The 13,220-nt window shown below is 43.8% G+C and overlaps 1 protein-coding gene across 3 annotated transcripts in view; it reads left to right on the plus strand.

The window, feature by feature from the left end:
- The window catches only part of eefsec (eukaryotic elongation factor, selenocysteine-tRNA-specific), a 509,605-nt gene that overhangs the window by 94,958 nt on the left and 401,427 nt on the right, over window positions 1-13,220 (plus strand). For all 3 annotated transcript variants that reach the window (XM_072473059.1, XM_072473058.1, XM_072473060.1), the window contains exon 2: window positions 10,499-10,706. In XM_072473059.1, coding sequence (XP_072329160.1) covers window positions 10,499-10,706 — 208 coding nt within the window. The remainder of the gene's footprint in view (window positions 1-10,498; window positions 10,707-13,220) is intronic.

Genomic DNA, 13,220 nt, shown 5'->3' on the forward strand with positions numbered 1-13,220 from the left:
CCCATTTGTGACTCCTCAGACACTGCCACAGACTCCTCAGATACTGCCACAATCAACGCATGCAGTAAGCTCCCGACAACTTTCAGGCTCGGCCTATTAGTGGCAAGTGACATACGCACCACGCAAGTGCCAAACAATAATCATCTTCAACAAGAGATTATCTAACTATTTTCCCAAGACATTCAATGACCTGACAGGATCCTGGGATTATATTCATTTGAGTTTAGGAGGTTGAGGGGAGATCTAATAGAAACTTACAAGATAATGAATGGCTTAGATAGGGTGGACGTAGGGAAGTTGTTTCCATTAGCAGGGGAGACTAGGACCCGGGGGCACAGCCTTAGAATAAAAGGGAGTCACTTTAGAACAGAGATGAGGAGAAATTTCTTCAGCCAGAGAGTGGTGGGTCTGTGGAATTCATTGCCACAGAGGGCGGTGGAGGCCGGGACGTTGAGTGTCTTTAAGACAGAAGTTGATAAATTCTTGATTTCTCGAGGAATTAAGGGCTATGGAGAGAGAGCGGGTAAATGGAGTTGAAATCAGCCATGATTGAATGGTGGAGTGGACTCGATGGGCCGAATGGCCTTACTTCCGCTCCTGTGTCTTATGGTCTTATTACCATCACTGAATCCCCTCCATCACAGTCCTTGGGGTTACCATTGAGCATAAACTTAACTAGACTAGCCATATAAATTTTGTGGCTATAAGAGCAGGTCAGGGGCTGAGAAATCTACGACAAGTCACTCACTTCATGATCCCAAAGCCTCTCACATGAACAAGGCACCGGTCAGGAGTGTGATGGAATACTCTCCCCTGGCATGGATAAGTGCAGCTCCAACAAATCACACTAAGCTCAACACCATCCAGCATCTTCATAGACGCCCCGCGGGTTAAAACGCTGGAACTCCCTTCCTAACAGCACTTTGGGTGTATCCACAAACTGCAGCAGTTCAAAAAGGCAGCTCACTATCACCTCGAGCAATGAAGACTGGGAAGTAAATATTGGCCTTCTCAGAGACACTCCCATTTCAAGACCGAATAAAAAAGATGCCACATTAATGTAAACTTCTTCTTTCATTAGAGCTACAGTGTAGAATCAGAAGGATTAATGCTTTAATAGGGAGCCTGGTTAGTCTAAGGTTTGTGTTTATTCATATGTTCGGCTTCTTGATGTGAGAGGTGCTGACTGAAGATTGTGTTGTAGAACTGCTTAACGGCTCAGTGGATGTATGATAGCAGTAAAGTTTACCACCTAACATAAATAAACATCAAGGTTAATGAAAAGGACTGTAAAACAAATTTTAGTCAGGTGTGATTTTACTCCGGGAATTGGAGTTCTGTATGCATCATAGGACTGCCCACTTGTACTGTGAAGGGCGTACTGAGAATCCGGGCCATACAAAGGACGAAGAATCCCAAGCTTTACTTCTGAAGAGCACTGGGTTAATCGATCTCAGTTTTGGCAGCATTAACAACAAGGACAACAGCAATGGTTTCACAGGCCTCGAGCAAGAGAAGGGAACTTATTTGCTAATCAGCGATTCCTGTTACAGAATGCACAGGTAGACCTCGGGTGAGGGCAGGATTGTGGTGGGATAGACTGTGAACACCTGCTGTTCAGTCGCATGCGTCAAGTGCGAATACTTGGGGTTCAGAATCATGGATGAATCAATAACTTTAGGAAAGGATGAAGAAAAACTTGGAATTAAATAGTTGTTCTTGTGCAGCGTTGGGTATGGATTCACATATTCTTATACTATTGCAGTATGATGGGTTTGCTCCATAATTCCCACATATGACTTTCTGCAGGCACCTGGTAACTTTTAAAGGGGCTAATGTTATTGCCTGATCAAGTTTGACAATCAAAATGTCAGCGTGGCTCAGTTGGTACTGCTCTCACTTCTGAGTCACAAGGTCTTAGCTTCAGGCTTTGCTCTAAGAGGTGTCAAAACCTAGACTAACAGAGTTCAATACCAAGGGAATGCTGTCGGGTTCGAGTTTCTGTTTTTCAATGTGCAGCTTGCCTTTACATAGTGCCTAAAACATCCCAAGGCACTTCAGAGTGAGGTTATCAGACAGAATCTGATTGTGAGTCACATATCAAGACATTAGGACAGGAAATAGAGGCAGGATTTTCCATGAGTGACTTCAAGAAACTGATAAGAGGTGGAGAGTGAAGAGGTTTAGGAAAGTAATTCCAAATGTTGGGGCTTATTCAGCTGACTCCATGAGCACCAGTAATGGTGCAAAGCAAATTGGGTATGCACAATATTGGAAGAACGCAAAGTTCTGAGAGGTCTAGTGTAGCTTACAGAGATGGGGAAAGATCATTGCCATGGATTCATATGTTGGTCTTAATTTTCCAAAATTTGCTAGATTCTGGGAAGGTTCAATCAGACTGGAAAGTAGTAAATATAGTCCCTTCAAAAAGAGAGGGAAGCAGAAAACAGGGAACCTGTTGACATCTATCATAGAGACCGTGTCATGTTAGAATCTATCATGAAGAAAGTTATAGCTGAGCACTTGGAGAAACTGAAGATAATCTGGAAGAGTCAGCATGGTTTTGTGAAAGGAAGATCATCTTTAATCAATTTATTGGAGTTCTGTGAAGGAGTAAGATGCACTGTGGATAAAGGGGAGCTTGTAGACTTGCTGTGTTTTGATTCTCGAAGACAATCGATAGGGTTATTGCAGAAAATAAAAGTCAAGTTGAAGGGGGTTATGTATTAGAATGGATATAAGTTTGGCTGGCTGGCAGAGAAAAGAAAATATGCATAAATCGGCCCTTTTCTGATTGGCAAGATGTGACAAGTGGAGTCCCACAGGGGTCACGTGCTGGGGTTTCAACTTTTTACAATTTATGTCAATGACTTGGATGAGGAGAGCAAAGGCATGGCTGCTAAATTTGCAGATGACTCCGAGATGGGTAGGAATGTATATTAGAAGACATAAGGAGATTGCAGACGGATATGAATAGGTTGAGTGTAAGCAAAAATCTGGCAGGTGGCGTATAATGTGGGGAAACGTGCAGTTGTTCACTTTGGTAGGAAAAATAAAAAGGCAGAGTGTTCCTTAAATGGAAAATAGCTGCACAATTCTGTGGTGCAGAGGAATCTAAATATTCTCGTGTATGAGTTGCAAAATGTTAGTATGCTGGTGCAGCAAGTAATTAAGGCTATTCTTTATTACATGAGGGATTGAACATAAAAGTAAGGATATTATGCTTCAGTTATGCAGAGCATTGATGAGACCACATCTTGAATATCGTGTGCAGCATTGGTCTCCTTATTTAAAGAAGGATGTATATTGATTGGAGGCGGCTCAGCGGGGGTTACCAGATTGATACCTGGAAACAATGAGTTGTCTTGTGAAGAAAGGTTACTCAGACTGAGCTTGTTTTCATTAGAGTTTAGAAGAGTGAGGGGTGACTTAATTGAAGTCTATAAGATCCTGCACGGTTTTGACAAGGTGAATGGGGAAAGGAGTTTCCTCTTGTGGGTGAGTCCAGAGCTCGGGGGCTCCTCTTAAAATGAGGCTTTGTCCTTTTAGGACAGAGATGAGAATTTTTTCTCAAGAGGGTTGTGTGACTATGGAACTTCTTCTGCCTCAGAAAAGGTGGTGGAGACCGGGGTTATTGAATATTCAGAAGGTGGGGATGGATAGATTCTTAGACAAGTGACTCAGAGGTTATTGGGGGTGGGTGGAAATGTAGAATTCCAAGTAGAAAATGCTTAACCATTCATATCTCGATGTAAAATTCAAAACACAGTCAACCATGATCTTATATGACAGAGCAGGCTCGAGGGGACGAATGGCTTACTCATGCTCCCGTTTTGTATGTTCATAAAGCATGATCTTGTCTGCTTTGCCAAGGGAATGTCAAACATTTCATGGCACTATTTAAAATGTTTCTTTGCCAACATATATTCTTCATCCAACATCACCAAAAAAAAGAGTCAGCTGATCATGAATCTGATTTTCTAAGTGAAATCTGTTTGCCACTTCCACCTCAATAAAAATAAGTGACTGCGCTTAACGGTGAGATGGTGGCGTGGTGCTAATGTCACTGACCTAGCAATCCAGGGGCCTAGGTTAATTTGAACATGGGTTCAAATCCCACCATGGCAACTGGTGAAGTTTAAATTTAACTAACAAATCTGGAATACAAAGCTAGTCTCGGTCATGAAACTATGATCAATGTTATAAAAACCCATATGGATAATTAAGTGTTCTTCAGGGAAAGAAATCTGCCAACCTTATCTGGTCTGGCCAAGATTTGACTCTTGACCCACAGCAAAGCCACTCATTTCAAGTGCAACAAATGCTGCCCTTGCCAGCGATACCCACATCCCATGAAAGGATAAGCTTTAAAAATAATTCAGTGTTAGTGTTTCCGAAAAAGAGGATTTCTGCAGAATGGATGTAATATGGACATCACATTATTGCCATTGAATCAAATAGCCCAGTGACAGCTTCTATGTAATTTAGTGAGAAATAATATTAGGATTTATTAACAGTCCGTGTAGGTTTCCTCCCACAGTCCAAAGATGTGCCGGTTAGATGGATTGGCCATGCTAAATTGTCCTTTAGCGTGCAAATGTTAGGTGGGATTACTAGTTTGCAGAGGAGTGGACTTAAGCAGGGTGCTGAGGGTCGGTGGGTACTCAATGGGCCGAATGGCCTCCTCCTGCACTGTAGGGATTCCATGATACTATGCTGGTAAAACAAGCATGTGTGCTGGCCGTTTTGGACAGCTTTGTGACAGCATCTTATCCTGGTTGTGATCAACTCATTTTAGTTCAGTTACTCCCTGACTGATTTTGTTTCCTTGCTGTTTGTTTTGTTTCTTTGAATTTTTCAATTTGTAATGCCAGTTTTATTTTTGGTGGTTGCTACCAAGGATAACAAGCTCTGCATTCTACGGCCTATTAAACTTCAACAGAGAAAGTTTTGTCACAAGCTTTGGAATGGGAGTGTAGAATTAAACATTAAGCACCTACTAGCAAAGGAGTCTAGGTCTGTGAAGCCTCAAATGTTTGTGTTCTAGTTTTCTTGTTCGTTCATTCATATCATTCCTTGGAATAGGTTTGATGCCTGTGTTAGCTGATCTCAGCCAGAGCTGTCTTTAACAATGCTACAATTAGTCGCAGTGCGCCAGGCTGGGCAAGGAAATAAAGAAAATCAGTGGAGCTTCCCACTTCGTTTGGCTGCCCAGAATCGCTGCTGTAAGTGTGCGCGGCCAGACATGGGAAGGTTGGGTACATAGGCAAAATACTGGAGAACTTCCAACGCCTTGTGGAATGATTCCCCAGCACATGTCGGCATTCTCACAGGGTGAGATGGGATTGTGCATCTCTTGTCCTGCTGGAGCCTTCAAACCACACGCAAAAATAATGTTTTAAAACATAAAGCAGTCATAAATGTATAAAGTTCGTGATACAACTTGTGATTTTTTTTGTTGGGAATTATTTTCTCTTGGTTTTTAGATTCCATCTCCTCCTCCACAAACGAGCAGTAAACAATGACAATCAACAAACATCTCCATATCATAGTGCTCACTGCAGTAACAGTTTATACTTTTCATTGCTGGATTAAGTATCCGCCCCATGGCCCCCAGGCTTAGTTATTCAGGAGAAAATCAGTGCAGCTTTTGACACTTCTGATTTTTCTCCTATGACTGTGTCTTGAAGCTTGAATGGCAGGTGGAGGCAGTTTAGTGCTCGATTGTCATGTGTTTCCCCCTCCCTATAGCAACATAGCTTGCTAACAGTCAAAGCTCACATATTGTCACTGTATGATAAAGTCAGAATTGCCACTTGGGAGAGGTACCAGGGACTAGCTAGAATGTATGGAACGCACACAAAAATAACCTGTGTCATCATTGTGTAGGTTATTACTTGGATTTTTTAGCATTTAAAATAGAAGTTAATACATTTTGTCAAAATGATGCCAGATATTTAGGTCATTTCGGGGATTTTCACTGTAACTTCATTGCAGTTAATGTAAGCTTACTTGTGACACTAATAAAGATTATATGCATACCTATGACTGGTGGCGGATCGCATCAAGCAGCACGTTCCTGTTTGCAATGGACAGTGTCCTGACCATACTCAAACAGCCCGAGCTTAATAAACCCAAAACATAATGTCTAATGTTATATATGATTCTGCGATTGGACAGCACTAGCTAAACAATCCTGAGTGTGCTCAGAATTGCACTACCAACCAATTCAAGATTATCAGTTGGGCTCGCAATGTGGCTCATTTATGCTTGCTTGAGGCTACATATGTTCATAGACGGGGACCTATCCCCTGTAGGCAGACAGAACATGTCTAGGCAGTGTGCCTTTTTTGAATTAAAAACATGTGGGCAAAAGTTCTCTGTTGCACTCTCCATGGCAATGTCTCAACAAATCAGAGTCAACTTGCCAACCAATCAACACCCTTTTCTCAAGCAGTATAAATTGTTGCTTCCTTTGAAATTTGGAATTTTTTTGCCCCGGTCCTGAGGAGTGCAAGATGAAAAGCTTCAGCAGCATGTCTCTTTACTCAGCAATATGTAAAACAAATTTTCCACTCCGCCATATTCTTGACTTTTAAAAATTCATTTATGGGATGTGGATGTCACTGGCTAAGCCAGCATTTATTACCCATCCCTACTTGCTCTTGAGAAGGTGGTAGTGAGCTGCCTTCTTCATTCGTGGAGTCCAGGCATTGCTGGCAAGGCCAACATTTATCGGCCAACCGTGTTTGCCCTTGAGAAGGTGGTGATGAACCATTGCCCTGAACAGTGTAGTCCATGTGAACATGCTCCCTCAGTGCTGTTAGTTAGAATGTTCCAGGATTTTAACCAAGCAGTTAACTAGTAACAACTGATGTCCAAGTTGGGGTGGAATGTGTGACTTGGTGGGAAATTTCGGCCAAGCACTTGCTATCCTTGTTCCTCGAGGTGCTGGAGGTCACAGGTTTGTGAGGTGCTGGACATTGTTTCAGTGACACCTTCTGCTCTCTATTGTCTTTCCCATTCTCCACGGGAGTTTAGACGGAACATGTTCCTAATGTTTTGGGCATTGAATCTGATTGTGGTACCCGACTGCTGCACGAGATTGGTCATCAAATAAAACCATCATAATCTTTTTCCATACAGATCTTGTGAATTTATTTTCAAAAGATTTGCACTTCCATATCCTAACTCACACTGTCACTCCTGTGCTCGCTGAACTCCTGATTCTCCTGTTCAAAGTATGCCCCAGTTTTTACAATTCTCATCCCTTTGTTCAAATTCCTTAATGGCCTTGCCCCTCCCAATCTGTGAACCAACTTCAACCCTACAATTAGAGGGTTGCATATCCCTAATTCTGATATTTGTTATAACTTGATTGCAATCACTCCACCACTGGCAACTGTATTTTCAGTTGGTCAGGCGCGAAGCTCTAGAATTCCTTCCCAACACCTCTCCACATCATTCTCCTCCTTTAAATCACTCCTTAAAGCCGACCTTTCACCAAGCCCGTGGTCATTTGCCCCAATACCTCCAGTGTGGCTTTGTGTCAAATATTCTTTAATGACTCTCATGTGAACTCTTATCGCCAATAATCTGTCCTGGTCCACCCACCTCGACGCTACGACCAAGAAAGCACAACAGCGCCTATACTTCCTCTGGAAATTCAGGAAATTTGGCATGTCCACATTGACTCTTGCCAATTTTTACAGATGCACCATAGAAAGCATCCTATCTGGCTGCATCACCGCCTGGTATGGCAACTGCTCAGCCCAAGACCGGAAGAAACTTCAGAGAGTCGTGAGCACAGCCCAGTCCATCACACAAACCTGCCTCCCATCCACTGACGCTGTCTACACCTCCCGCTGCCTTGAGAAAGTGGGCAGCATAATCAAAGACCCCTCCTATCTGGCGTATTTTCTCTTCCAACCTCTTCCATCGGGCAGAAGATACAAAAGTCTGAGAACACGCACCAGACAATGTTAATGATTCTCTTATGGACTGGACTGATCTTTCCATCTCTTCTCTACAGTTGTAGCACTACACTCTGTATGCTTCACCTCAGTCTATGTATCTACATCATGTAGTTATCGTATGTGCTATGTTTTCACGTATGGAGCAATCTGCTTGGACTACATGCGGAACACTACTTTTCACTGTACCTCGGTACACGTGACAAATCTAAATCTGAAACAAGTGGAGACATTTTACTGGGGGAAAGGTGTGTTTAAATGCAAGTTGTTCTTGTTCTCATCTTTTGGTAAAAGCGGCCGTTAAATTTATCACTGTATTTTAGGGGGCATCTTGGGCCTACTTGCTGTAGTGCACACTGTGTTGGCTGATAATCAGATCACCTTAGAGTCTGTTTCACCCAAACTGGTTGATGATGAATGCGAAATAGCGAGGAAGCACTTGGAAAAATAATGCCGGGTGTATTCACTTGTGAACTGGTTCCAACGGCTCTGCTTCTAAAAACAGCAATGATTTATGTGCAGTTAAATTTAACCCTTCCTGCACTTATCAACATGATTTGATACACAACAGGAAACAGCTGGTGCTCTTCCACACAACTCGACATGTATTAATTAGTCCTGTAGGATCAATTCCTGACATGTTTTTCTCTGAACCTTCTTTCAGTTTTTGCAGCTTCTTTCACTCTGTTTGGCTGTGTTTTGTAAAATTACTCTTGATGCAATGTCAGCGTTTGAAGATGCAGCTTTCTTATTTGTTGTTGGCTGCAGGTTTTTAGTTCAAGATCAGGAGTTCAAGGGGCAGGATTCAGCATCCACAGCTTTGTGGCATGACATGGGACTGGTCCAACTTTCATTGCTGTCATGCTTCCCTGCTCTATGTGTTTATAGTTACATAGAACTTTACATAGCACAGAAACAGGCCATTCGGCCCAACAGGTCTATGCCAGGATTTATGGCCAGCAAAAGCCCCCTACCATTCCATTTCATGACACCCTATGAGCGCATTCACTGCTTATGGGTGACACGGTGGTTAGCACTGCTGCCTCATGGCACCGAGGACCCGGGTTCGATCCTGGCCCTGGGTCACTGTCCGTGTGGAGTTTGCACATTCTCCCCGTGTCTGCGTGGGTCTCACCACCACAACCTAAAGATCTGCAGGGTAGGTGGATTAGCCACGCTGAATTGCCCCTTAATTGGAAAAATTAAAAAAGCATATTCACTGCTTTTCTAGCATCAATTCCACCCCCCTGCACGCACGCACACGCACACACACACACACCGCTGCTCTTGTGAAGACATTGCCTGTTGCTGTGTGTGGCATCTCAGGTACTTGGCTCCCTCATCCTCATGGCTGTAATTCATATACGTTTCTTAATTAGAAACCTCAATGAGTCTATTTAACTGCATTGGATACCACAGCGTCTAATCCTGGTCCTCGCTTGATATTCAAACAAATGTAAATGGTCACAAAAAGATCCCTGCCTGAAATTCCTCTCTTCCAACCCGGGAAGCTGTTTGTCGAACCCCTAATGCCTTCTTGCTCAGATTGAATTGAGCCTTGTTGGCAGCATTCAGTTGCTCAGTGGATCAACTTGCTGAAAAGTCAGGTGGACATATAATACCCCACGGCACTGTTTTTGAACGCCCATGGGGGCATGCTGGCCAATATTTATCCCTCAATCAACATCACAAAAACAGATCATCTGGTCATGATCACTTTGCTGTTTGTGGAATTAGGTGCTGGTTTAGCACAGTGGGCTAAACAGCTGGCTTGTAATGCAGAACAAGGCCAGCAGCGTGGGTTCAATTCCCGTACCGGCCTCCCTGAACAGCCGCCAGAATGTGGCGACTAGGGGCTTTTCACAGTAACTTCATTGAAGCCTACTTGTGACAATAAGCGATTACTATTATTATTATTATTAATAATCTCGCTGTGGCCAAATTGGCTGCTGTGTTTCCTACATTGCAACAAAGACGATACTTCAAAAGTACTTCATTGGCTGGAAAGATATCCTGTGGATTTGAAAGGTGATATCGAAAAGCAAGTCTTTCTTTGGTATTGATCTTTAACTTGCAGATTGTGGAGGTCAAATTAAAATCTCTTCACCTTCCTTCATCCACCAGACAATTTTAACCAATCCAACCTGTTGGGGAACAAACAGGATTGGGTGGAACTCTTGTTTTGCACCCAGCTCAAATTCCCTCTCCATTTAAGTCCAGCTGTTCCTGTGGGTTTCCCATCTGGTAAATTAGGTTCAAATAACCTCTTCTACTCCAAGAGGCATATCCTGATGAAATAGATTTGCACCTTAAAAGTGGACGCATTATGTAAAAATGTGCAAACTATGATTTATTGTTGGGATCAAGAAGGTTATTTTGTGCTTGTTAACTTACAAATGAATGCATAAGTTTTTGAGTGAAAAGTACAAATGCTAATCTGTAACTTATTTTCTTTTACTTGCCAATATTTGTTTCAATGAATCCCAGAATGAACAGAATGAAATGTTTGTTGCATTTTCCTGCAGGTTCCCAGATCATTGATCTGATGATGCTGGTTGTTGATGTGACAAAGGGCATGCAGACACAGTCAGCGGAATGTCTGGTGATTGGTGAAATTACCTGTCCCCGGATGGTGGTGATCCTGAACAAGATCGACCTCCTACCAGAGGCAAAGAAGCAAGTGGCGATAGACAAAATGATGAAGAAAATGCAGAAAACATTGGAGAATACAAGGTAATCCCACCTCGTATACACCTGGGGCACTTGCGCTGGATCTATCTGCTGGGTTAATCAAGTTAAGGTAACCTAAGGCTGACCTGATTAACACTACATCCCTGTATGCTCCACCCAATGCTGGTGTTTATGTAGTTACATTGTGTACCTTGTGTTGCCCTATTTTCTTTTCATGTACTTAATGATCTGTTGAGCTGCTCGCAAAAAAATACTTTTCACTGTACCTCGGTACACGTGACAATAAACAAATCCAATCCAATCCAAGGTAAAGAACAGCCATGAGTTAATTGAATGGCAAACCGATTCGAGACGATGAATAGCCAATTCCTGTTCCAAAGAACAGTCAATGCATTAACTCTGCTTCTCTTGTCTTCTTTCTGTTTTGATCCCTGTTCCTCTCTGTTTTGATCCCTGTTCCTATGTATTGACGGTACCTTGAGAATTCAATTTTTCTAATTTTAAGATTATATCGTCCATTTTCTGGACTCTTTTCCCCCCCAAATGTGACAATCTTCAAGATCTCCCATGTGGTATCCATTCGACTCCTCTAAAGTCTGCAAACCTTTGCTTATTTGGACTATGATTTGTGAAGGGTTTTATGAATCTTCATTCAGTGTATTCCCCACCATTGTGTATTTGCCCCAAACCCAGCACACTCCGGGGATACCCTCAATGTCTTCAATGCAGTGGCGGTGATGTAAAAACAAAGGTGAAGAAAATCATTAGTTTAGCAACAAAAATAATTTGATGGTAAATTAGCAAATACGGAAATTACAGAAAAAATGAGTTGCTGTTTAAGAAGCTTTGATGAGTTGCTGTCAGTGCATCTTGTAGATGATGCACACTGCTGAAGATACTGACTCTTGCTGTCATGCGGCAGAAGCTTCCAGGATATCGTGGAGTAGGGATTATGTTGCTGGGCTAGTCATGTGCAACAGCATACCCACATTAATAGATGCCACCCACCAGGCATCTACCAAGAGGAAACCAACACCCCACCCTGACACAGACAAGCCTGTGGTGATCGGTGAGAGGTGACGGGGACAGGACCTTGACGGGCTCACAGCGTCAGGGACACGGGTTCAATTCCAGCCTCGGATGACTGTCTGTTTGGAGTTTGCGCTTTCTCCCTGTGAAAATAAATGAAATGAAAAGAAAATGAAAATCGCTTATTGTCACAAGTAGGCTTCAAATGAAGATACTATGAAAAGCCCCTAGTCGACACATTCCGGCGCCTGTTCGGGGAGGCTGGTACGGGAATTGAACCGTGCTGCTGGCCTGCCTTGGTCTGCTTTAAAAGCCAGCGATTTAGCCCAGTGTGCTAAACAGTGTCTGCGTGAGTTTCCTCCGCTTGCTCCGGTTTCCTCCCACAGTCCAAAAGAAATGCTGGTTAGGTGGATTGGCCATGATAAATTGCCCCTTTTGCTTTTGGAGAAGGCTACCTGGAGTTCAGGAGGAGTCCTTGTTTGGGTGGGGGAGGGTAAGGCCAGCAGGAAGCCTTCTTCTTTGAGCTGAGGAGTGGGGGGGAAGAGGGAGGGGGAGGTCATTAGGATGTGCCTTTGGGCAGTGGCAGCCGCGCTAGCAGGTTATGCTGGTGAACGGAAATGAGGTGGTGGGGGAGAATGTCAAGAGGGGTGGGAGGGGGGAAAGGGAAAAGCGGGGGGGGGGTTTCTGCGACACGGCAGGGGGTGAGAGATGACGTGGTCAAGGGCGAAGAAAGGGGCCATCTGGGATGGGCTAGGTACAGAGTGGAATTAAAGGGACAGGAGTTAAGTAGGGAAGATGACAGACGGTAGAGGGGATTGGAGGCTCAAGCCTCTGGTAAGGTTGGTAACATGGAACGTCCGGGGACTGAATGGGCCGGTTAAAAGGTCACGGGTGTTCATGCACCTCAGGAGCTTGAAAGTGGGGGTTATCTTTTTGCAGGAGACACACCTCCCGTGTGAAGGACTAGGTCAGGTTAAGAAAGGGGTGGGTCGGGCAGGTTTTTACTCGGGGTGTGAGTTGAAATTGAGGGGTGTGGCGATTTTAATGAGCAAAAAAATGGGATTCGTGAGTGCGAAGGAGGTGAGGGATCCAGGTGGGAGATATGTGGTTGTGAATGGGGTATTGGAAGGGGCACTGGTAGTGTTGGTAAATATGTATGCCCCAAATTGGGATGCTGTGGGTTTTATGAGGGGGTTGCTGGCAGCAATCCCGGATTTGGCCACGTACCAGTTGATCATGGGAGGAGATTTTAACTGTGTCCTGGAGCCGAGGGTGGATAGATCGAGCCCCAGGTCGATGGGTAGGGTACGAATGGCAAGGGAGCTGGGGGGGTTTATGGAGAGGATGGGTATGGTGGATCCATGGCGCTTTCAGAACTCAGGGGGAAGGGAGTATTCCTTCTTTTCAACTGACTATAAGGTGTATCCGAGGATTGATTACTTTGTAGTGAGTCGGGAGATTTGGGTTGGGGTGGAGGGGGCAGAGTATGCGGGGATAGTTATCTTGGACCATGCACCCCACTGGCTG

Source organism: Scyliorhinus torazame, chromosome 13, assembly GCF_047496885.1.
Source record: "Scyliorhinus torazame isolate Kashiwa2021f chromosome 13, sScyTor2.1, whole genome shotgun sequence".
Taxonomy (NCBI): domain Eukaryota; kingdom Metazoa; phylum Chordata; class Chondrichthyes; order Carcharhiniformes; family Scyliorhinidae; genus Scyliorhinus; species Scyliorhinus torazame.